This window comes from Papio anubis, unplaced genomic scaffold (assembly GCF_008728515.1).
Source record: "Papio anubis isolate 15944 unplaced genomic scaffold, Panubis1.0 scaffold44, whole genome shotgun sequence".
Lineage (NCBI taxonomy): Eukaryota > Metazoa > Chordata > Mammalia > Primates > Cercopithecidae > Papio > Papio anubis.
The window spans coordinates 401,786-427,577 of record NW_022164575.1 but is presented as its reverse complement, the minus strand read 5'-3'; the positions used below and the strand labels follow the sequence as shown (position 1 = coordinate 427,577).

The following is a 25,792-nucleotide window of genomic DNA, read 5'->3' as shown; positions in this document are numbered from 1 at the left end:
TGGGATGATTCAGCTTTGGGTTGGTTAGCCAGAGGAATTTTATCATGGAAGATATTGTACATATTAGGGCACGGTTTCATTAAATGTGAACATAAGCATGTATTAAGTTAGGTTCTATATGACATTTCAACCAGGTCTATTTCTGTTTAATAAGATGTTATTATTAACAGAAAGTTTTTTTTGGGGGGGATGTAGGAGAATTCGTCTGGATATAAAGACTTGACTGGGAGTTTTGTAACCATTTTGAAGCAAGTAGTTGGAGGAAAACTCCCAGTAGATTTCAATTACCACAGTGTCCCAGCACCATGGTTACAAATTCAGCTCTTGAGAATACTAGGACTTCTAGGAAAAGATGATCAAAGGTAAACTATTCCCAGTAAGTTTGCTTAATGACCCCATACCAGATGATAAGCTTAGACTTTAGTAACCTAGAGGTTTAATGATATACCAGATTCTTCCAATGTTTAATTGGCTTAGTAGTGATAAAATAGGCCATTGTAAGAACCACATAAATGCTTTCAGGTTGCTGGGGTAATCCTGGCTCTCTCTTTATCCTAATTTTACCTATCATGAAAGGTACCCATGAAGCGCCATCTCCTCTGTGAAGCTTTCGTAATTGTTCTTGTTCAAGGGTTGGGAAACTTTCTCTGCAAAGGGCCAGATAAATATTTTAGGTGGCTGGGCGTGGTGGCTCACGCCTGTAATCCCAGCACTTTGGGAGGCTGAGGCGGGCGGATCACAAGGTCAGAGGTTTGAGACCAGCCTGACCAACATGGTGAAACCCTGTCTCTACTAAAAATACAAAAATTAGTTGGACATAGTGGCACGCACCTGTAGTCCTAGCTACTCAGGAGGCTGAGGCAGGAGAATCACTTGAACCCAGGAGGTGGACGTTGCAGTGAGCTGAGATCGTGCCACTGCACTCCAGCCTGGGTGACAGAGTGAGACTGTCTCAAAATAATAATTAATAAATAAATAAATATTTTAGGCTTTGTGGGCCATATGTTGTTTTTTTGCATCTATTCGACTCTGCTATTATAGCATGAAAGCAGCTACAGATAGAAAATAAATGAATGAAGAAGGCTGTATTGCAAAAAAAAAACCTTTTTATGGACATTAAAACTTGAATCTTAGATCAGCACATCATAAAATATTCTTTTAATTTTTTTTTCCGACTATTTCAAAATGTAAAATCTCTTCTTAGCTTGAAGCCATACAAAACCGGGCATCTGGCCAGATTAGGCCTGCGGGCTGTAGTTTGCCAACCCTTACTCTAGCTGGGTGTGAGTGCTTCACCTTTTTAATTCATTTATCTGAATTATTCTTTTAGCGAATAACTTAAATTTTTCATGTGTATCTTTCCAACTATATATATATATACTTTAAATTTTGCCTTTTTTTTTTTTTTTTTTTTTTTTTTGAGACTATGTCTTGCTCTGTTGCCCAGGCCGGAGTGTAGTGGTGCGACCTTGGCTCACTGCAACCTCCGCCTCCTGGATTCAAGAGATTTTCCCATCTCAGTTTCCCAAGTAGCTGGGATTACAGGCGCACGCCACCATGCCCGGCTGATTTTTGTATTTTTAGTAGAAATGGGCATCACCATGTTGGCCAGGCTGGTCTCGAGCTCCTGACCTCAGATGATCTGCCCTCCTCAGCCTCCCAAAGTGCTGGGATTACAGGCATGAGCCACCTCCCCTGCCTCAATTTTGCCATACTTTTTCAAACTTAGACACTTTCAAATTTCCAAGGACAGTACAGGGAGCTCCCTTATATCCTGCACCTAGATTCATCAATTTATTTGCATTTGTTCTATCATTCTGATTCTCTGTGTGTGTGCACGTGTGTATGCATTTTCATGTGCACATACATATTATTTTTATTTTAAAAACCTATTTCCAACTTGCTTGAGAGCAAGTCCCTTGAGATTTTAGTTCCCTTGAGAGCAAGGACCTTGGCTGGAGTTCCTGATATGTTTCTGTCTTAAGAAAATATTTGCTAATCAGTGTTCTGATTTTATGAATATTGTTCCCTTTTATATAGTAGGGTACCTTTGTATTGTAATTCTTTAGCCTAGCTTTACAAAGGGACCGTTCTCCAGGCTTTTGCTCCTAGAAATCAACTTAATGTCAGAATCCATTTGCCTGTGAGCTCCTGACTAGCCCTCATTGGGCTACATCACTCTTGGTATTACAGTGTTACTTTTTTCTGTGTTTGTGAATCTCAACTCCTGATTGAAACCTGCAGTGAAAATGTAAGGTGATGGAGCATACACACACATTAGAAATGATTGTCTTAATTATATTTTATTTTGTATCATGCCAGCCTATCCTAACATGGAGCTCTAGTTGGAGTTACTGGAATTATGTTTTAAAATCATGAATTTTATATGAATGTATCAGATCTTATTGGTCTAAAAAGACTTACTGCCATCCATTGTTATCAGGAAGTAACTTGGGAGGCATTTAGTGAATTTATTAAATTCATTAACTCACTATCTTCCTTTTTCTTGCCTTTGTGGATAAATTTGTTTAATAATATATGCAAAGATAAGTAAGCTAGTCCTTACTGTCACAGCCCTCAGGTGACTAGTAATTAGGCTCAGTCATGAATAGAGTGGAACTTTCTTATAATGTTATGGAACATTAGAATGTTTTCTCCTTTTCTGTCTCAACTCTAATGAGATTTTATTTTAACGTAAATCTAATGTTTTGTCAGACATTATTAGCTCAATGTAGCAAAGTAAAAATTTAAGTTATAACTGTTTCTAAAGTATTTAATTGAAAAAACCCATTTACTGGAAAAATCTGTTGTATTTATGGTCTTTTATATCTATTCGAATATTTTCTTGTGTTTTGTAGCTTTGTGCTTCTTAGATTATTAAAATTTATCTTGATCTTGTTCACAAATGTTTCTTTATTTCATGTGGTTAAGACTCATGCCAGACATTGGCTTTTAAAATTGAGGAACTAGACTATAATCTAGGTATAATATTACCAAATATTTTTGGGGGGGACGGGGAAGGATTGGTAATGTCTGCTGTATGGTTATCTTCTGAGGAAGAAATGCTTATACAATAAAACGAAGGATTTTAGAATGTGGTTCTGGATTCCTAATTATTGGATATTTATACTTCAGTCAAGACAGAATGAAAGTATGTGCACTTAGCATTGAACTTTCCAACTGTATATTTGGAAAAAAAGACATTTTCTGAAAGATGTAATTAATTTATGTAGTCCCAAATTATTTTGATATTTTCATTTATTTTATGGCACTGTTTCTCTGCAAGACCACTGTATGTATCCTATGTTGCTGGTGTTTTTTTTTCTATTAGTGCTTTTTGAATTCATAAAACATACAAAATACCAGCTGAGAAGCTATAGTTTTTCACGTTGGCCTCTTGGAGAGGACATTTCTCTAACAAGTGTGGAGGCAGAGTGCACTTTTTTTTTTTGCACAGTATCTTCCTCATCACAGTTATTGTTACTGTAATCGGTGACCATAAAGACATATGAATGGTCCAAACCTATTCATTCCACAAAATATCTTTTTATATTAATGTAAATGTAAGTAAAAATTTTCTTTCTGAAGAGCCTAGTTGCTGCTCAAGGAAAGACTAGTATTTGAAAATTTTTTAACAGTATCTGGTTAAAATACAGTTAATATACTATCTGAAATAATATGAATATATGAAGTGTTACTATAGTAATTTAGAAATATTCTGTTGAAAGAAAATTATAAAATATACTGTGTTTAACCAAATAAAAACTTGGTTTGTAAACTAGGCATAATGAGGAAAGAGTTGATTGATGTATATATCTCATTGGTTAACTAGTCAACTTTGATAAAGTAGGAAGTTCAGCTCCTGAAAAACCTTTTAAGAAGTGAAATTTCCGTAACTTCATCATAAAATGAATTTCTTTCACTTCTCTTCTGTAGATCCTCAGTTTTAAAGAGAAGTTTGAAAAACTGTTTTATTGGGTTAGAATACTGTAATTCTACTGCAAATAAAATATCTTTTAAACAGGACAAGTGAATTAATGTATGATGTTCTTGATGAATCCTTACGAAGAGCCGAGTTAAATCACAATGTCACATATGGTAGGTAATATATGTAAATGTTACTCTAATGACTAATAATGTTTTTTAGTATTACAGTTAAATCTGTGTTAGAATGCTATAAATTCCAATAGAACTTTATACACTTATTTTAAGATAGTTCTGTGGATTATTATTTTTTCAAGGTAAGCGTTTAACTACTGATAGATAAGAGTAATTTGAACTCATGGCATGTTCTAAATGTTGACCTAAGTTTATTATTATAATTGTCTCTATTGAAAACACATATCAAGTATCCATTTTTTTAATTGATTTTTTTTCAATTATCTAATTGACTGTGAAGATAACTCCATAGATTTGTTCCATATTTGGTAAAAATTCACAATATTCGAAGACAGGTCTTAAATAAATCAATCAGCTAGTTGTCAGATATTTTATTACATTTCTGTTGTCAGGCCTTATGCAAGGTACTTAGAATACAGCAGTGAATAAAACATTATCATGGGGCTTTTGTTAATGTTACAAAAGAGAATTGCAGGGCGTGGTGGGAGAATATAGCAGCTAGTCTTAGGTGAGGGGAAGAATAAAGAAGGTTGTCCTGAGAAAGTAATATTTAAGAAGATATCTGAAGGATGAATAGGATGTAGACAGGAATATATAGATGTAGAATAATAGTTTACTATTTTGTGAAGAGACAATAAATTGTTACATACAATTTAAAAATTAGTAATAGGAGACAAGAGTAAGTTGGGGGAAAGGGGTAGAAAACTGAGAAAGTAGCCAAAAAAACTTCCAATTTTAACAGCCAGAGGGAGGGGCTATTCTTTTTGATCAGCCTGAGAAAGCTCAGTGAGGAAATTGAGATACTTGGAGCTATTTAAAAGGTAGAACAGTTTGAATTTTGCATGCTCTGGAGGACAGCAGTAGAAGAGGCACTGAGAGATGTAACTCAAATGAGAAGTCATTTCTTAATCTGGTAAAATATTATGAAGTAGGAGATGAAGAGCATTACTTTTTTTTGAGATAAGGGTAACCTGTGGACCTTTAAGAACAATGGTTGTAGAAGCGTAGGTTAGACCAGAGGACAGAAATTGAACTGGTTTAACTGAAATAAAAAGTGCTTGACAAAGATGCAGTACAAATAAGGAAAAAGGATTGTGTGTATGAGATTAATACAAGAAAAATAATGCACATGGTAGTGAATTGGGGTGGTAGACTTTGAAGGATAGATTTATGTTTTGCATGTATGAATGGTAATTAAGGTAATAAGGATGCCTTATTAATTTGTTCAGCCAGCATTTATAGCGTGCCTGTGAAACAAAAACTTGATTGTGTTTTAAACTAGGTGTGGATTGAGGAAAGAGTTGATTGACTTATGTATTTCTCCATGTTAAGTGTGGGAGGTAAAGGGAAGACGAAGGTAGACACAGGCCTTGTCCTTATGAGTATATAGTGTAATAAACAGTAGATATTATATAGGTTCCTGCTATGCAGTGAGAATAAGGGGCCACAGATATGGATGACCCTTACTGAAGCAGGTGATTTTCTGAGAGAAGATCTAGGAAAGTGTCAGAATTTTTCCAGTAAGTTAAAGTAAGTTAAAATGTTTTGTTTGTGATATAACCAGTGTCCAGGATAAGGGTTTGAAAGTCTTTCAAGAAATTCTGCTTAAAATTCAGTTAAAAATCTTCTTGTTTTTTTCCTTGCAGAAAGTTTTTTTTTTTTAATGACATTTCAGCTTTAATTTTTTTTTTTTTGAATAGGTAATATATGCACATGGGTCAAAATTCAAAAGGTACAAAAGGGTGTACAATGAACAGTAAGTGTCCTTTCCACCCTTATCACCCACCACCCAGTTCCCTTTCCTGGGGATAACCACTGTAAAGTTACCTGTTCCTTTTGATTTGGAGAATACTGTATACCTGAGGAAATATTTTTTAATATTTTCCAGTACGACCGTTTTATTAAGATTGCTTGGCCAGGCACGGTGGCTCACGCCTGTAATCCCAGCACTTTGGGAGGCCGAGGTGGGCAGATCACGAGGTCAGGAGTTCACGACCAGCCTGGCCAATATGGTGAAACCCCATCTCAACTAAAAGTACAAACATTAGCTGGGCATGGTGGCGCGTTCCTGTAATCCCAGCTACTCGGGAGGCTGAGGCAGGAGAATTGCTTGAACCGGGACCGAGAGGCAGAGGTTGCAGTAAGCCAAGATCGTGCCGTTGCACTCTAGCCTGTGCTACAGAGTGAGAGTCCGTCTCAAAAGAAAAAAAGATTGCTTAAACCAACACCAATAGTTTGTTTCTTTGCAGGCTCTTGATCCAGTGTTTCACCTCGCCAGAGAAACCTTATAGTTCCTGTTGTTTCATTTCCTTTGTTTAGCTTTTCATTGTTATGCTTTTCCCTTTGTCTGTATTGATAGAGCTTACAACTTATATTGATTATATCAGTGGTAGAGTATTCGCTAGCAATCCTGATACAGATATTTTACCCCTTAAGAATGTTAATTTTAACTGTAAACTTTATAAGGGCAGGGACTGTGTCTCTCTTATTAACCAGCATATCTCAGTAGCTGGCACTGTGTTAATGAGTAATGTGCTTTAATTGAATTAAAGGAAGAAAAAGTTATTTACTTTATCAGTTATCTAAGTGGGTTTCAGTATTAATACTTTCTATATCATATTTTTATGGAAGCTGTATTACAATTTAGTGTCTAATCAAGAAATAAATTACATTAAAGACATTTATTGAATATCTGCTATGTGCTAGGCATTGTATAAAGTGGTGTATAGGATATGAAGAAGTATAATATGTAACCTTTGTCTTTAAGAAATTTACAATATAGTGGAAAGATAACTTGTTCTTGAAAGCTTAATAACAGTGTAAGGCAGAATGTGAAGGGATAGTTCAGGGAAATAAGTATTGTAGGAGTTCCTGGGAAGTAGAGATCATTAAGGACCTGAGGGCACAGATAGGGATTTATTGACCTGATAGGACCCTGAAAGGTAGATAAGATTTAGCTAGGCAGAAGGGAGGTTGAAGGGGCTTTTAGGTGGAGGGAACTTGAGAGAAAGTGTAGACATGGGGCTATTCAAAAACAGTTTCAGAAACAATGTCTCACCAGTCAGAAAGGATAATTTATGGTGGGGAGCAGTGGAAAGGCTGTATTGTGGAGGACCTCTCACAACAGCTGGATTTGTAAATCTGGAGGTATGGGAGATTTTTGGGTAGGGTACTGATAACATGAGAATGTCATTTTTAGTAAATTAGTAAATTGAGAGAATTATATAAAATGGAGTACAGGGGACAAAGACCATCAAAAGTATGTAGATAGAAGTACTTTTCCATTTTTTTTTTTCTCTCACTAACTTCACCTAAAACCCTTGGATACTGTGTATAAGAAACATAAGACTCGAGAACAAGTCAGGCTGGTTAGAGACGTCAGGATACAAGGAAAGAAACAGACATGGTGGTGCGTACCCTGGGTTTTCTTTTTGCCTCAGGTACCCCAGACTGGGTACTGAAGAGCCAGCAGTCTGGAAATGCCAACAGACACAGACAAAAGCACCCCAAGAAAAGCCTGCCCTCTCTCACCAAAGGACCAAGAAGAAAAGGGAAATAAGCAAGGTAGAAAACTTTTAGACAATAACCCCTCTATTCCATCCAAGCACAGAAGAAAACTGTGGAGCCATCCCCTCCAGCAAAGACTGAGTGAAAAACCAAGATGTCCATCCTCACCAGGTATAATGAGGTGCCCCAACACACCCTCCCTGACCCCCCACTAGAGTGGTGACAGAAGCCCAAGAGGAAGCTGGAATTTCACTGATGCCAGGTCATAAGGAAGGCCCCTTCCTTACACTGTCAGTGGAGGTGACTTGGGAAGTCTGGATTTTTCCCATCTGGGAGTAGGGAGTAATGAGGTACTTTTTCCCTCTTTGCGGCCAGGGTTCGGAGGTGGGGGTGTTAGAGAAAGCCTGGTGGACAGTCAGAACTTCCCTCCCTGATGAGCAATAATGAGGCCTCTCCCTCATAGTATCACTGGAGGCCACAAGGAGAGCAGTAATGAGGTACCCCTCTCTCTCCCAGGCAGGGCAGAATCGGTTGATACTTCCTCCAGCAATAACCAGGAGCCTTTCCATCCCCAGGTATCAAAGGAGACAGAGTAGAGAGCCTGGATTCCATTCCCATTGGGTGATACCCCCCCTCTCCTGCCAGAATAATGTCAGTAGATACTTATTTAACTTAATTAAGGTGAGAGTAAACTATTCTGAGGGATAAGGTGTCAGAAGAACTTCACATTTTGTTTGAGCATACATGATCCAACCCAAAATATCTATGATGAAAATGCAGTGTCATGAATGGTAGAACATTATTAATTTTTAATTTAGTAATATATACTTTGTAGTATTTTAATTAGTACCAAGAGAGTAACCAAGAGTACTGAAGAGTAACCAAGTTCCATGTTGTATTTTTAGGTATAGAAACCCTCAGTTGTGGCCAGGCACGGTGGCTCATGCCTGTAATCCCAGCACATTGGGAGGCTAAGTTGAGCAGATCACTTGAGGTCAGGAGTTGAAAACCAGCCTGGCCAACATGGTGGAACCCTGTCTCTACTAAAAATACAAAAATTAGCCGGGCATGTTGGTGCACGCTTGTACTGCCGGCTACTTGGGACGCCAAGGCAGGAGAATCACTTGAACCTGGGGGGTGGAGGTTGCAGACTACATCTCAAAAAAAAAAAAAGAAATTCTCAGTTGTATTTTACTTCACCACTACAGAGAGGAGACAGCAGAGTGACTGCTCTTTCAATTATGAACTTATGAACAGATATTTGTAGAGTTGGAGAATAAAATGACTTAGATCTAGGTGAGAAAATAATTTTAAAATCCATTAAATTAATTTTCAGCTCAATCATGCCTAAGGAGACTAATAATAAGTGCACTTTTTGAACTATTATTTTTTTCCCATATTGGCATCCCAGAAACTTTATGAGCATCTAAATATAAATGTTTAAATTTTGGATGGGTAATGGCAGGCTTGGGATTAAAACAATTTAATCCCAAGAGAGTTCTTATTGGTAGGAAGCCATAATGAAAAATGTGTCAGTTATGATGGAAAATGGAATATCATCATTTGAAATCTTAGGACTGTCATGGTAGTTCACAGTTCAGCAAACTTTTTCTGAAAAGAGGGCCAGATAGTAAATATTTTAGGCTTTGCAGGTCATGGAGGTTTCTGTTGCATATTCTCCTTTGTTTTTTGTTTTGTTTTTTACAGCCTTTTAAAAATGTAAAAATCATTCTTTAGTTCACAGGCCTATAAAAATAGGATGAAAGCTGGATTTAGTGGCAATTTAAAAATAGGCTGAAGGCTGGATTTAGTGGCAGTTTCTCCATTCCTGCCTTATCTTATTAGCCGATTGACAAAGTTCCTCTTTGTTTAGTTTGTCTAGTTCATGAATCATAAAGACAACTTTTTTCACAGCACAGAGTAAAGACATTTTAAAGCATAGCATCTGAATATACAAAGCCTCTTCAGGTTCAGCTAACTTAGTCTGTAGTTTTTCCTTTAAAGGCAGTTCTTTTCTTTTCTTTTTTTTTTTTTTTTGAGACGGAGTCTCGCTGTGTCCCCCAGGCTGGAGTGCAGTGGCCGGATCTCAGCTCATTGCAAGCTCCGCCTCCCGGGTTTTTACGCCATTCTCCTGCCTCAGCCTCCCGAGTAGCTGGGACTACAGGCGCCCACCACCTCGCCCGGCTAGTTTTTTGTATTTTTTAGTAGAGACGGGGTTTCACCGTGTTAGCCAGGATGGTCTCGAACTCCTGACCTCGTGATCCGCCCGTCTCGGCCTCCCAAAGTGCTGGGATTACAGGCTTGAGCCACCGCGCCCGGCGGCAGTTCTTTTCTTAAAGAAAAATTAATATTTCTGATTTCTTATTTTTTTCTGTCTCTGTTATGGAAAAGGTTTAAAATTTTTTTTTGTCTTTTCTTTCCATGTAAATTTGAGAAAAAGGAAGAGGTTTATAGAGGTTTTTTCCACAAAATTTATTTGTGCATTAATTGGTAGGCAACATAGTGTAAAACATAGCTAGCTGAATATTCAGAATATATTTTGTACATAAAGAGAATGTCTGGTTATGTTTTAAGCTTTTAGAAATAGAGAAGGAATGATTGTATCAGGACACTTGATATGCTTCAACTTGTACTAGAACAGTTTTTAAGTGTTGATTCTGTACCTTCACTGTGTCACACTTCTGTTACTGTGATTCCATAGAACATATAGGACTTAATGGCCTCTCAGTGATTTTTCTTTACCATGGCAAAGCTCCAACTGCTTGTCTCATGCTTTTTCAAATAATTTGAAAAGAACTTTAGTGTCCATTTTGATCATTCACTTTGATCATCTGTCATAGTGATGAGACTTTCGACTGTATCAGAAAATCAAATTTGAATGCTGTCAAGATGTCTAGTAGATTATTTTATATGCTTTGAGGTTATTTTAAAGAATAGTTTGAAGATGTATGAGTAGTGACTGTATCTTTGAAATAAATATTGGATCATCCTATAAAATGATTATGTTGAAATAAACTACATACACAATTTTGACATGTAAATGGTCAAAACTGTTTGAGGATAAACCATTTTAAAGCATTAAAGGAGTGTGGGAAATATCTTTTTATATAGGAATAATGAATATATTATTCATGTTACCATTAAAATGTGAGCTCCTTGAGGGCAGGGTCTTTTCTTCCATCTGTTTTGTTCACTGCTATATTCATAGTACCGAAGCCGTGCCTGGCACATAGGAGGTGTTCAGTAAATACTTTTTACGTTAATAAATGCATAATTATTACCAGTAAATATAATTTTTAAAAAATTGTGTTGTGGTAACCTAATCCTAATAACTGTAAGCCTGAAAACAGTAGTGTTTGTTTCTGTGAAAAGTCCATAAATAAGATTTCTGACTAAAATGGACTTTCCAATTAGTTTTATTACAAGTTCTACAGAAATACATTCTTTTGTTATACCTTACCATGATACTTACCATTTCTGCCATTTTTATTTTTCTTTCTCTAGCTATTTTGTTTGAATGTGTGCATACAGTTTATTCTATTTATCCTAAATCGGAATTACTTGAGAAGGCTGCCAAGTGCATTGGAAAATTTGTTCTGTCACCTAAAATAAATCTAAAATATTTAGGTAAGATTATTGGTTCTTTTGACAGAAATTACAGAGATAGCTTTTGAAATTTGCTGTGTATTTCTTTCAATTCACTTTGTATAATGTGTCTTTGTTTCTAGGACTGAAGGCTCTTACCTATGTTATCCAACAGGATCCTACTCTGGCTCTTCAACACCAGATGACAATAATTGAATGTTTAGATCATCCTGATCCCATTATTAAAAGAGAGGTAAACTGGTATTTTGAATAGTATATGTGAAGTGTTAAAATTTTTAAACATTTTGTTGGTATTCTGTAGAGAGATTAAAGTGGTGGGCAGTGTGTATGTATGCTTGTGTGTATATTTTAACTTTTGGATGTATTCAATTCTTTTTTTGTTTTCTATTTTGAGACAGAATCTCACTTTGTCACCCAGGCTGTAGTGCAGTGGCACGGTCTCAGCTCACTGTAACCTCCGCATCCCGGGTTCAGGTGATTCTCGTGCCTCAGCCTCCCGAGTAGCTGGGATTATAGGTGTGTGCCACCACGTGTGGCTAGTTTTTGTGTTTTTAGTAGAAACGGGGTTTCACCATGTTGGCCAGGCCAGTCCTGAAATCCTGACCTCAAGTAATCTACTTGTGTCGGCCTCCCAAAGTGCTGGGATTACAGGTGTGAGCCACTGCACCCAGCTTATTTAATTATTTTTACTAAAGTTTAAGTAACTTTTCTAAAAAGTACTATGTCAGTGTCCACAGGAAAGTCTTTAAATTATTAGTTGAAGGAATTAGGTCCAGTCATCTGTGTGGGTTCATTAATATAATTTCGGTCTGAGCATTGTACCAATAGGAGACTTGAATTCTGGTCCCAGGTTTTCCTATTAGTACAATTTAAAATATACTCCTGTTATTGTATAATTTTTAAGATGCAGTTGATGTTAATTAGTGATTTCTAATTATTCTCTTTTATATCTATAACATTAATTCCCCACCAAACAGATAGAAATATTGAAAGAATTAATGAAGATATTCATAAAATGATTTGAACTTCTTGGAAGGAAAGGCTTAATAATAATGTCATCATCATATATGTCTGTATATTATAGATAACATATATATAGCATATACTATATGTTACTTATATATATTACTTATGTATATTATATATTATATATATAATCATGCATGTCACTTATAATAATAATATACTTCTTTCCAACTTTTTCTTTTTGTAAATTTGCTTCAGTGTCTACTTGGGTGTCTATATAAATATTTCTTTTGATTCTTATGGAAGAAATCATTCAATATCTTCATTTAAAATGGTATATGGGACCTAGTTAAGAGTAAAAAATTTTCTTTCTATTTATAAAAATAGCAAAGATTTAAAAAGAATTTTAAAAAAAATTTAGGGAATACATGTGTGGGTTTATTACATGGACATTTGTGGAATGCTGAGATTTGGGCGGCTATTGAACCCATCACCCAAATAGTGAACATAGTACTAAGCAGGTAGTTTTTCAACTCATTCCTTTCCCCTTCTGCCCTCCCTGTCTGCTTTTGGAGTCCCGAGTGTCTGTTGTTTCATCGTTATGTCCATGTGTACCCATTGTTTAGCTCCCACTTATAAGTGAGAACAAGTGATAGTTGATTTTCTGTTTTTCCATTAATTCACTTAGAATAATGGCTTCCGGCTGCATCCATGTTTGATTACATTCTTAAAAAAAGGATATGATTACATTCTTAAAAAAAGAGAATTTACTAAATATCTAAATATCTTAAAAGCAATGAGCTAAGAATAGGAGAGTTTATTGAGAGAACACTATTGCATTAAACAACTATGATTTTTGAGGATTACAAATTTTAAATTTTAAAAGGGATTTTTGAAACACATTTAAAAAAATTTGCCTTCATATATATATTTATTTATTTCATATTTTTAGTAGTCTGAAAATTGTTACATGCCTTGGGTCTGGGCAGTTTGCAGACGTACTAATTTCTGTGTGTAGACATCCTAGAAAAATAAGAAGGCTCCAAGAGACTGTAACAAATAGTTATACAGTCCTTCTACTTTAACAGATACAGAGCACGCATTTCCTTTGTATAGTTGAGTACTAAGTTGAACAAAGTTGACTTAGGTACAGTTTTTTTCTTACTGCTATATGGTAGTCCCCACTTATTTATGGAAATATGTTCTAATACCCCCAGTGGATGCCTGAAACCACAGATAGTATTGAACCATAAATATATTTATATATTTTCAATCTGATAACCAAAATGGCTACTTAATAACTAATGGGCTGGTAGCATATACAGTGTGGGTGCAAAGGGATGATTCATGTCCCAGATGGAGTAGGATGGTGCAAGATTTTATCACGCTGCTTAGAAAGGCATGCAATTTAAAACTTATGAATTATTGATTTCTGGAATTTTCCATTTAATATTTTTTGGACTCTGTGGGTAACTGAAACCATGGGAAGCAAAACCACAGATAGGGGGTTTGTAATATTGTTGTATTTAATAATTATACTTGCACTTAAAAATGAGAGTCAAAGGGAAAATAGGCGACTTTTAAAATTATGAAGGTTGATCTGTTTGATCCCTTACCTGCAGTGAGATGAGTGATTTGAATTCTTTGAGGAGATACTGAGTATCCTTGGTGCCCAAAGAAGGCACTAAAGTACTGTCTTCTCAGTGCTGTTGTCACTTCTAACCTCTATCAAATAATACGGTGAGAACTTTGGTCCTTGGATGTTTGGTGATCTGTAGCTTGGGGTAGGATTCCCTTTTACCGGGTTTTATTACGTCTCTCATATACAGGAAGAGAGAAGGTGAGAAGGAGCTACCAAATCTGAACAGAAAAGACCTCTGGCAATACAGTTTGTAACACTAAACCCCATGCAGTTCTGGAAATGCTATATTTCATGGTCTTGGAATAGGAGATAAATTTGATGTATGTTATCTAAAACTATATAACATAATTTGGAGTCCACAGGGAGCATGTCTGAAGCAGCTCCATAAGTTGAAAGCTGTTGATGGGGTGGCCTATGTATTTTTAGATTTAAGTGGCATTAAACATTAACTGAAACAGTTTAAAAAAGAAGTCAAGCAGTGGGCAGAACTCCTAGCAGAGAGCTCATGGAGTCCAGCCAGAAGAGGAACCAAGATGAAGATGAAGATACCGAGCCGGAATCTGGACAATTATGTCCGTGAACCCAAGTTGGACTTCCAGAGAGTTCCAAGAAACTATGATCCTACCTTACATCCTTTTGAGGTCCCACGAGAATATGTAAGAGCTTTAAATGCTACCAAAATGGAATGAGTATTTGCAAAACCATTCCTTGCTTTGCTAGATGGTCACCAAGATGGAGTCAGTTACCTTGGCAAAGCGTCCAAAGAACCTGGCTACTGTCCTTTCTGGGGCGTGTGATGGAGAGGTTAGAATTTGGAACCTGACTCATCAGAAACGTATCCGTACAATACAAGCACATGAAGGCTTTGTATAAGGAATATGTACTCGCTTTTGTGGGACTTCTTTTTTCACCGTTGGTGATGACAAAACTATGAAACAGTGGAAAAAGAATGGACCAGGCTATGGAGATGAGGAAGAGCCATTACATACAACATTAGGAAAGACAGTGTATACTGGGATTGAGCATCACTGGAAAGAAGCTATTTTTGCCACCTGTGGACAGCAAGTAGACGTTTGGGATGAACAAAGAACTAATCCTATATCTTCAATGACCTGGGGATTTGACAGTGTAAGTAGTGTTAAATTTAACCCAATTGAGACTTGGGAAGTTGTGCGTCTGACAGGAATATAGTACTGTACGATATGAGGCAAGCTGCTCCTTTGAAAAGGTTATCTTAGATATGACAACAAATACAATCTGTTGGAACCCTGTGGAAGCTTTCATTTTTACAGCAGCAAATGAAGATTATAACTTACATACTTTTGATATATGTGCACTGGACACTCCTTTAATGTTCCATATGGATCATATATCTGCAGTGCTTGACGTGGAGTACTCGCCCACTGGGAAAGAGTTTTTGTCTGCTAGTTTCAATAAAGCTATTTGAATCTTTCCTACAGACAAAAGTTGAAGCAGGAAGGTATATCACACAAAGTGAATGCAACATGTTATCTGTGTAAAATGGACTTCTGATAGCAAGTATATTAAGTGTGAATCTGATGAAATGAACATTTGCCTGTGGAAAGCTAATGCTTCTGAAAAATTCGGTATGCTTACATCACGAGAAAAAGCAGCCAAGGATTATAACTAGAAATTGAAGGAGAAATTTCAGCAGCATCCTCATATAAAACGTACAGCTTGTCATCGACATCTACCAAAATCTATCTACAGCCAGATTCAGGAACAGTGCGTCATGAAAGAAGCTCGTCAGAGAAAGGACGTTAATCGTATTAAACACAGCAAGCCTGGATATGTGCCAATTGTGTCAGAGAAGAAGAAGCACATAGGGGCAGTTGTAAAATAATTGGTATTCCTAACAATCCTGATGTATAATTATTTGTTACTTTTGATTTGAGAACTCTACAAATAAAAGTGCTGGGACTAGATTAATTGCATACATTTTGGTTATATGTGTAGAGCTTTATTGTTGCTCCTTTTAGCTGCCCTGAAAAATGATCCTTAAAGGTGGCCTAGTTGAAAGACTGTCTGTTTTATCCTTAATCTGCATTCTTCTTTCATTGAAGAATACAGTATTTGCAACTAACTCATTTTTTCCTGTTTTAATTACAGATATACTTACTTTCTCTCTGATCTATTGTTGTAGACACTGCACATTCAAATTGACATTTAAGACCAAACATCGCTTATGTTATCTTTAATATATAACTTTGAATAATGATTACAATGATGTTTCTTCCTGTGATTCCACATAACATTTAGAAGAATGATGTCAACTTTTTATAACTGAATGTATTTCTAGTGCTTTACTTATATTCGGCTTTTTGACTGTTACAAAACAATCAGCCTGCATTTATATAACTTTTATAAATAATATAATTTGGGTCGAGTTAAGATAGTAAAACTTTCTTTCACGTTGAAAAAAAAATCTTTCAAAATATGTTATCCTTTGTGCTTGAAGTCCTGGCTATAAGGATTGAAAAATTAGAACCCTAAATATACTGAGCAAGTTTGACAAATATGTGGAAATTATCTTGCAGCTAATATTGCTGATCCTAAAACACCAATAAATGATGCTTTCTCAGTATTGCCTTTGGACTTACTGATTTCTGAGAGTTATATTTTCCAAACCTTAATCTAGAGCTGTGGAAAGCCATGCAAATGGGAGCTTACTCTGGTATTGGTCTTCCTTCATCTTATTTGAAGCAGCTAGAGGTATATTCCTCAGCACTTAGAAAGCTGTAGCAGCTGGACACTGTGGCACACCTGTAATCCCAACACTTTGGGAGGCCAAGGTGGGCGGATCACCTGAGGTCAGGAGTTCGAGACCAGCCTGGCCAACATGGTGAAACCCCATCTCTACTAAAAATACAAAAATTAGCCAGTCTTGATGGCAAGCTGAGATTGTGCCACTGTACTCCAGCCTGGGCTATAGAGCGAGACTCCATCTCAAGAAAAAAAAAAAAAAAAAAAAAAGGAAAAGAAGGAAAGCTACAGGCCAGGCACAGTGGCTCATGCCTGTAATCCCAACACTTTGGGAGGCCAAGGTGGGAGGATCACTTGAGCCCAGGAGTTCAAGACCAGCCTGGGCAACATGGTCGAACCCCATCTCTACAAAATACGAAAAACTTAGCTGGGCATGGTGGCACATGCCTGTAGTCCCACCTGTTTGGAAGGCTGAGGTGGGAGAATTGCTTGAGCCCAGGAGGTGGAGGTTGCATTGAGCTGAGATTGTACCACTGCACTCCAGCCTGGGTGACAGAGCAAGACCCTGTCTCAAAAAAAAAAAAAAAAAAAAAAGTAGCTATAAAACAGTTCTTCCTTGATGACTAAGATTTTGAACTAGGCTTTGCTAGGCTTTGGAGCATTTGAGCCACCAGCCTTTGTCCATCCAAACAAAAGCTGTTTGCCTGTCTTCTGTTGTTTGGAAAATAGTCTGCTGTCTTCTGTAGCATGGGAAATAGTTTCCAAGACTAGATTTATACACACATACATACACTTGCATATATACACACCCATAGCTATAGGTAATGTATATTTAAGGGTTGTTATGTTTTTAGAAAATATATATCTGTTGTATTTGAACTTTTTAGTCTCTTAAGTATTCTGTCATGTAAAGATGCCAGATTGTGATTATCTCAATAGAAAGCTTATAGACATTGGAATTGATCATAAGTCATTTTTTGACAATAGTTTTACCTTTCTTAAGCTTTTCATTGAAATTTGCATTTCTTACCTGTTAACTGGCTACCCAGTAGATCTCCATAAAAGTAGAAGAATCAACTGTATGATCAACCTTTATGTTACTGTACTCATTGGTGTTATGCATAGTTTTATAATGTTTTTAATTTCTCTTCTTTAAATAGACTCTGGAACTTCTTTACAGAATTACTAATGCACAGAATGTAACAGTTATTGTCCAGAAAATGCTTGAATATTTACATCAGAGCAAAGAAGAGTATGTCATCGTCAATTTGGTTGGCAAAATAGCAGAGCTGGCTGAGAAATATCCTTTTATTTGGACCATGAGTCTTAAAATAGTAACACGGTGACTTTAAGATGATTGGTATAGATATGGTCACCTGAAGTTGAGTTCAGAGACCTAGCAATACGTTTTATTCCTGATTTTCAAGCCTCTTGTCAGAAAAAGGGATTTGTGTAGACCTCTTAGGAGATGGCCTTTTTTTTTTTTTTTTTTTTTGCTGGTTTCTTTTATTCATGTTGTCAGTATTTTGAGCAGGAAGATAGAGGAACCTTTATCCTCTTTATTCCTCTTTCAGTCCTGCCTCGTCTCTACTTCTATCTTGATTTCTTTTCTGAGTAAAAGTTCTTGTGTTTTGGGGAAAGCGGAGGGTATGTGGGAGTGGTCAGGATGCTAAAACTTATCCTTTATTGTTTTATGCTGGAAATTGTCACAATTAAGTAGTTGGGAACTCTATTAACATGTTACTCTTCTTCAAGTTTGTTTCTTAAAAGTCAGAAGAACTTTACAGGTCATAAGGATATTCCATTCATTAAAAAACATTACTGTTTAGGCCGGGCGTGGTGGCTTACACCTGTAATCCCAGCACTTTGGGAGGTCGAGGCGGACAGATCACCTGAGGTTGGGAGTTTAAGACCAGCCTGACCGACATGGAGAAACCCCATCTCTACTAAAAATACAAAATTAGCTGGGCGTGGTGGTGCATGCCTGTAATCCCAGCTACTAGGGAGGCTGAGGCAGAAGAATCGCTTGAACCTGGGAGGCGGGGGTTGCAGTGAGCACCATTGCACTCCAGCCTGGGGAAAAAAAAGGGAAACCCCATCTACAAAAAAAAAAAAAAAAAAAAAAGTGAAAAAATGTTACTGTTTAATTATAAAAAAGAGTGAGTGAATACTGTTAATGAAATTATATTGGAAATTGCTTAAGTCTAGTTTTGTCCTAGTCAGTACTATAACTCTGGCCAGTAGAATGATAGAACTTTAGAACTGATGAGGAAGAGATTAGAAAAGAGGCTGAGCACCTGTAATCCCAGCACTTTGGGAGGCGGAGGCAGGAGGATTGCCTGAGCTCAGGAGTTCACGACCAGCCTGGGCAACACAGTGAAACCCTGTCTCTACCAAAATACAAAAAAAATTAGCCGGTGTGGTGGTATACACCTGTAGTCCCAGCTACTCAGGAGGCTGAGGCAGGAGAATTGCTTGAACCCAGGAGGCAGAGGTCACAGTGAGCCAAGATCACACTGCTGCACTTCAGCCTGGGCGACAGAGCAAAACTCTGTCTCAAAAAAAGAAAAAAAAAAAAAAAAAGGGAAAAGAAAAGAACAGATGCTAAACGATTTGTTCAAGTAGACATACCACAGTATTTAGCTTCTTTGAAGTGAATTATATTCTTTTTTGAAGAATATAGTTTTCCATTATTTGCATCTAGTTAGCTGGTTTGTTTCTTTCAGTTATTTCACATTTATTTATTGGATGACTGTTTTGTGCAAGTGTGGTGCTAAAGTGACAAACTCAGTTTATTAAGTTTATTAAATAAGCTTTTACTGAGTACCTATTTTACATAAAACTGGGGTATGGAACAATTTATGGCAGAGGTTAAAGGTAAAAATGCCATACTAGGATGAATTGGAGTTATTATTTTAAAGATTGCTACAGAAGGATAATTTTAATAAGTAGCATTTGGAAGTGTACTTGTTCTTAACACTGTGGACACATATGCTCCTGATAATGCGTGGTTTATTCAGACAATGAATGCTGTGTTTTCAGTAGGAGGAGATGTAATGCATCCTGATATTCCCAATAACTTTCTGAGACTACTAGCAGAAGGTTGGTAGACTATTACATTCTGTAAAGTAAACATTTTAAAGTTAAATGTTTTTATTACAGAGTCCTTAGATAAGTTTGTGGAAATTAAAATGGTGTATCAATTTCTTTGTAGGTTTTGATGATGAAACAGAAGATCAGCAATTAAGACTCTATGCAGTTCAGTCTTACCTCACTTTACTAGATATGGAAAATGTGTTCTATCCACAGAGATTTCTTCAAGTTATGAGTTGGGTGAGCAAAGTACATTAAATCATACATTTTTAAAAAACATTTTTTATACAAACCAAATGTTAACATATTTCCTTCAGAAACCATTCACTTTACTCAGCTAACTCCTTCAGCTATTAGTTTTTCAAATGGCCACCATCTATCACTTAACTATTTACTTCTCTGTTTTTTCTCTCTGCCATCTCACTTGTCTGGTCTTTTACTTATCTCTTTGTGTTTACAGTGTTTTGTTGTGTTTTTTATGTGCATCCGTGTTTGAATATTTGAATACTCGTTTATCTCTACTATATTAGTTTTTTTAAAAATAAAAAACTATTTTTTAAAAATAATCTGTAAATTATTTTAACCAAATAGAAAGAGGTTCATCTTTAAGAAGCATTTTCTAGGTACCAGGCACAGTGCTGAATACTTCTATTATTAACTTTTTTTTCTTCTTCTTTTTTATTTTATTTTATTTTTTAAGTTCTAGGGTACATGTGCAGGATGTGTAGGTTTGTTACATAGGTAAACGTGTGCCATGGTGGTTTGCTGCATCTATCAACGCATCACCTAGGTATTAAGCCTAGCACACATTAGCTCTTTTTCCTAAAGCTCTCCAGCCCCACCACCCTCCCTGATAGGCCCTGGTCTGTGTTGTTCCCTTCCCTGTGTCCTGTGTTCTCATTGTTCAGCTCCCACTTATAAGTGAGAACATGTGGTGTGGTTTTCTGTTCCTGTGTTAGTTTGCTAAGAATAATGGGTTCCCAGCTTCATCCATGTCTGTGCAAAGGACATGATCTTATTCCTTTTTATGGCTGTATAGTATTCCATGGTGTATATGTACTACATTTTCTTTATCTAGTCTATCATTGATAGGCTATCTGTGCTATATTAGTTTTCTTATGTTGCATAACAATGTTACCGCAAACTTAGTGGCTTAAGACAATACAAATTCATTATCTCATAGTTTCTGTGGGTCAGGAGTCCAGGCATGGCTTAGCTGGATTCTCTGCTTAGGGTCTCACAGAATTGCAGTCAAGGTGTTGGCACCTTGCAATCATCTGAAGCTTGACTGGTAAATAATCCACTTTCGAGCTCATGTGTGTTTGTCAGAATTCATTTTCTTGTGGCTGAGTTTTTGTGACTGAGGATTTCACTTTCATACTGTCAACTGTCAGCTGTCCTTAGCTGCTAGAGCTGCTTTCAGTTTCTTGCCATGTGGCCTACCAACAGGGCCGCCTGCTTCATCAAAGCCAGTAGTGGAGATCATTTTTTTTTCAAGACAAAGGTCACAATTTTATGTAATATAATCACATGTAATTGCATACAGCTCATCACCTTTATGTATTCTTTCTTGTGCACATAGGTGAGTGTTTCTTTAGGGGAGATTTAGAGAAGTGATATGGTATGCACATTTTAATATTTTATAGAATTGCCAAATGTCAGCATGTTAGCTTAAATTTTCCCCAGATTTTTACTTAAATTTTTTCTTTTCTCATCTGCAGAAAAGTTCAAAGACTAAGATATTAAAATATACTTTTTATTTAGCTTTTTCAGTTAAAGAAATTTTTTTTTTTTGAAACAGAGTCTTGTTCTGTCACCAGGCTGGAGTACAGTAGCATGATCTCGGCTCACTGTAACCTCTGCCTCCTGGGTTCAAGCAATTCTCCTATCTCAGCCTCCTGAGTCGCTGGGATTACAGGTGCATGCTACCAGTCCTGGCTAATTTTTGTATTTTTAGCAGAGATGGGGTTTTGCCACGTTGGCCAGGCTGGTCTCGAACTCTCCACCTCAGGTGATCCACCCGCCTCAGCTTCCCAAAGTGCTGGGATTACAGGTGTGAGCCACCGCACCTAGCCCAGTTAAATACTTTTAACTACATTTGTTTTACTATATCTGCATCTATAGGTATATCTAGGTCTACCTATATACAGTTTGTTTTGCTGAGCTGTTTAGAATTGAATTGCAGACATTGTGGCACTTCACCCCTAGAACCTCAGCGTGAATCTTCTATGAATGACATAACTATAAAACTGTTATCATACCTAAGAAGTGTAAAGAGGCCGGGTGCGGTGGCTCATACCTATAATCCCAGCACTTTGGGAGGCTGAGGCGGGCAAATCACGAGGTCAGGAGATCGAGACCATTCTGGCCAACATGGTAACACCCCGTCTCTACTAAACATACAAAAAATTAGCCAGGCGTGGTGGAATGCACCTGTAGTCCCAGCTACTCGGGAGGCTGAGGCAGGGGAATCACTTGAACTCAGGAGGTGGAGGTTGCAGCGAACCGAGATTGCGCTACTGCACTCCAGCCTGGGCGACAGAGCAAGACTCCATCTCAAAAAAAAAAAAAAAAAAAAAATGAGGATCACAAATTGCCTTTACTTATGTCTCTTTAGCCTTTTTAAATTTGTAATGAACCCCACTTTCTTTTGGTTTTTATGACTGATTTTTTTGTTTGTTTTGGATGACTGCTGTTCACTTGTAGAAGGTCCTACATTCTGGATATCTGATTATTTTTGTTCAGGTTAAACATTTTTAGTGAGAATACTGCGTAGGCAATGTTGTGTATTTCCTACTGTATCATATCAGGATATATATAATGTCAGTTTGTTCACTTATTGGTGATTGTAAGTTTATAAGTTTGGGTTAAGATGGTGGCCTGGTGCGGTGGCTCATGCCTGTGATCCCAGCACTTTGGGAGGCGGGAGGATTGCTTGAAGCCAGAGTTTGAGATCAGCTTGGGCAACAAAGTGAGACCCAGTCTCTACCAAATGGAGAAAAAAAAAGAAGGTGACCTCCAGATCTTTGCATTGTAAAGGTATCTTTCCTTTTTGTAAATTATAACTAATTTGTCAGGTGATTCTATCAGGCTATGCAAATATCTTTTCCTCATTTATCTTCAGTGGCTTTAGTGTTGATGATCCTTCCTGAATTGATTATTGGTTTTGTGGCCATTCGTTTTTTTTGTCCATGAATGTGGCATGTCACTCCACTTAATTTAGATTGTCTTTTCTTTCTTTCTACAGCGTACAGGTCAGGTACAGTAGGTCCCCTTATCTGTTGTTTTGCTTTCTGCAGTTTTAGTTACCTGTGGCCAGTCATGGTCTGAAAATATTAAATGGAAAATTCCAGAAATCAACAATTTATAAGTTTTATATTATGTGTTGTCCTGAGTAGCATGATGAAATATTGAGCCATCCCACTTCATCCTGCTCTGCCCCACCTGGGACCTGAATCATTCTTTGTCCAGTGTATCCATGCTGTATACACTGCCTGCCTGTTAGTTACTCAGTAGCTGTCTAGGTTTTCAGATGAACTGTAGCATTATTGCAGTGCTTATATTGTAGTAACCTTTATTTACTTAATCATGGTCCCACTGCACAAGAGTTGTGATGCTGGCAATTTGGATATGCCAAAGAGAAGCTTTAAAAATGGTTCCTTTAAGTGAAAAGGTGAAAGTTCTTGACTTAATGAGAAAAGAAACATATGCTGAGGTTGTAAAATTCTACAGTAAGAAGGGAAATTGTCTCTGTGAAATTGTGAAGAAGGAAAAAAAACTCCTGTTAGTTTTGCTGTCATACCTTACACTACGAAAGTTACGGTCACAGTGCATGGTGAGATCTTAGTTAAGATGGAAAAGGCATTAAATTTGTGAGTGTAAGACATGATCAGAAGCATTTGGCAATTGATGGCAGTTGGGTTCAGTACTATTTTCAGATTCAGGCATCCACAGGGAGTCCTGAAACCAATTCCCTTTAGATGCAGAGGGCCAACTGTATATACAAATACAATAGATTTTGTATTTTGAGCTTGTAATCTACAGTCTTGCTGAACTAACTTCATAGTTCTAGGAGTGTTCTTGTAGATTTCTTGAGACTTTGTTGAGAATTTTATCTAGTGTCGTGAGGGCTATTGGTCTGTAGTTTTCATTTTTGTGGTATTCCAGTTTTGGTATCAAAGTAAATACTAGTTTCATAACATGACTTGGGAATGTGCCCTCCTGTTTTCTGGAGGAATTTGCATAAAGTTGCTGTTAATTTTCCTTTAAAAATTTGGTAGAATTTCCAGTGAAACCATTTGGACTTGTAGATTTTTAGGGGAGTTATTAAATTACAAATTCAATTTTCTTAAAGAAAAATCTCTTGATTGAATTTTCATTCAATAGTTCAGTGTTTTTTTTTTTTTTTGGTTTGTTTGTTTTTTGGTTTTTTTTTCCCCCTTGGGACTTATCTTTGAGTCATGGATTATTCAGAAAAGTATTGTTTAGTTTCTGAGTGTTTAGAAAATTTTCTGTTATCTTTCTGTTACTGATTTCTAGTTTGATTTCATTGTGATTAGAGAAAATACTATGTATGATTTCAGTTCTTTCATATTTGAGGTTTGTTTTACAGTTCAAGGCACAGTCTATCTTGGTATATGTTCTGTGGTTGCTTGAAAAGTATCTATTTTGCTTTTTCTGTGTGGTGTGTTCTGTAAAGTCTGTTGTGATGGTGTTGTTGAGTTTTTCTATATCCTTGCTGATTCTTGGTCTAGTCCTATTAATTGTTGAGAGAAGGCTATTGACCTTTTCAGTTCTGTGGCCTACACTGACACTGTGAGGGGGTGGCTTGCTGAACAGTGGGGAAAATCCTGACTCCATCAGGTTTCCACTGACACACTCCCATCAGAGAAAGGCAGGGGCACTGCATTTCTCCTCGGTGGAGGTGAAGTGCAGGCTCCCTGCCCAGTCTCTACTGACACTGCAGGGGAGTAGGCCTCTCTACAGCTCAGTGGGGATGAAAGTCCTGACTCCTCACTCAGCCTTCTCAGTTCCCACCCTGCTGGGGAGTTTGGGGTACCTCATGTAGCCTAGTGAGGGTAGCAGTCTTGATTCTCTACTCTGCCTTTGCTGGTATGGGTGGGGCTGCAGATTTTTCTGTGTGGTATTTGGCTGGAGTAGGAGGGTTATTGTCTGAAAGTTTTCTGTCCTCTTGGCTTATTGACTAGAGGGCAGGCTCCTCTTGGGGCTTTTTGTCTGTGCCCATTTGCATTTCCAGGTTTCTGGCTCTCCATATCCAGTCTGGGGTAAATGAAACAACAGATAATCTGCTGTATGTTTTATATATGATATCAAGGGTTTTTAGGTATACTTAGTAGGAAGAATAGGGATAAATACGTCTTCTCCATCTTCCCCGAAGCAGACATCCGTTACCATTGATTTTTGAACTGGTACTTTTGTTACCTGTTCTTCTGGAGCTACCTTCCATTTTTTCTAAAACCACCTAAAAATAATCATACTGTTTAAGGATTGAACTCATTTAGTCCTATTTATTTTTCCTTTTCTTCTCTTCCTTCTTACTAGCTATACATTTTCCCTTGCTTATCACCCAGCCTCCTTTTCTTGCTGGTACCGATATTATACCAAAGACATGAAATTATTCCATAAACACCATTTAGGAAAGCGTAATAGTCCATTCTCACGCTGCTGTGAAGAAATATCCGAGACTGGGTAATTTGTAAGAAAAGAGGTTTAGTTGACTCACAGTTCCACATGGCTGGGGAGGCCTCAGGAAACTTAAAATCATGGCAGAAGCCTCTTTACAGGGTGGCAGGAGAGAGAATGAGGCTGAGTGAAGGGGGAAGCCCATCATAAAACCATCAGGTCTCGTGAGAACTTACTCTCACAAAAGCAGCAGGGGAAACTGCCCCCATGATTCAGTTATTTTCACCTGGTCCTGCCCTTGACATGTGGGGGATTATTACAATTCAAAGTGAGATTTGGGTGGGAGCACAGAGCCAAACCATATCAGAAAGATTTCTAGTTTTTTTCTTTTTTTTTTTTTGTGACGGAGTCTCGCTCTGTCGCCCAGGCTGGAGTGCAGTGGCCGGATCTCAGCTCACTGCAAGCTCCGCCTCCCGGGTTCACGCCATTCTC

At 37.3% G+C, this 25,792-nt stretch overlaps 1 protein-coding gene across 4 annotated transcripts in view; it reads left to right on the top strand.

Moving 5' to 3' along the window:
- Positions 1–25,792, top strand: part of LOC116273179 (AP-4 complex subunit epsilon-1-like) — a 77,873-nt gene that overhangs the window by 6,328 nt on the left and 45,753 nt on the right. The window contains exons 1-8 of one of the 4 annotated variants that reach the window (XM_031662150.1): positions 344–362; positions 4,025–4,098; positions 5,820–5,875; positions 11,131–11,253; positions 11,355–11,464; positions 17,725–17,864; positions 19,554–19,666; positions 19,779–19,897. In XM_031662150.1, coding sequence (XP_031518010.1) covers positions 5,827–5,875; positions 11,131–11,253; positions 11,355–11,464; positions 17,725–17,864; positions 19,554–19,666; positions 19,779–19,897 — 654 coding nt within the window. In that variant the 5' untranslated portion in view covers positions 344–362; positions 4,025–4,098; positions 5,820–5,826. Of the gene's footprint in view, positions 1–195; positions 363–4,024; positions 4,099–5,819; positions 5,876–6,275; positions 7,684–11,130; positions 11,254–11,354; positions 11,465–14,037; positions 14,969–17,724; positions 17,865–19,553; positions 19,667–19,778; positions 19,898–25,792 lie in introns of those variants that run through there. The other 3 variants (XM_031662148.1, XM_031662149.1, XM_031662151.1) reach the window with 3 other exon arrangements.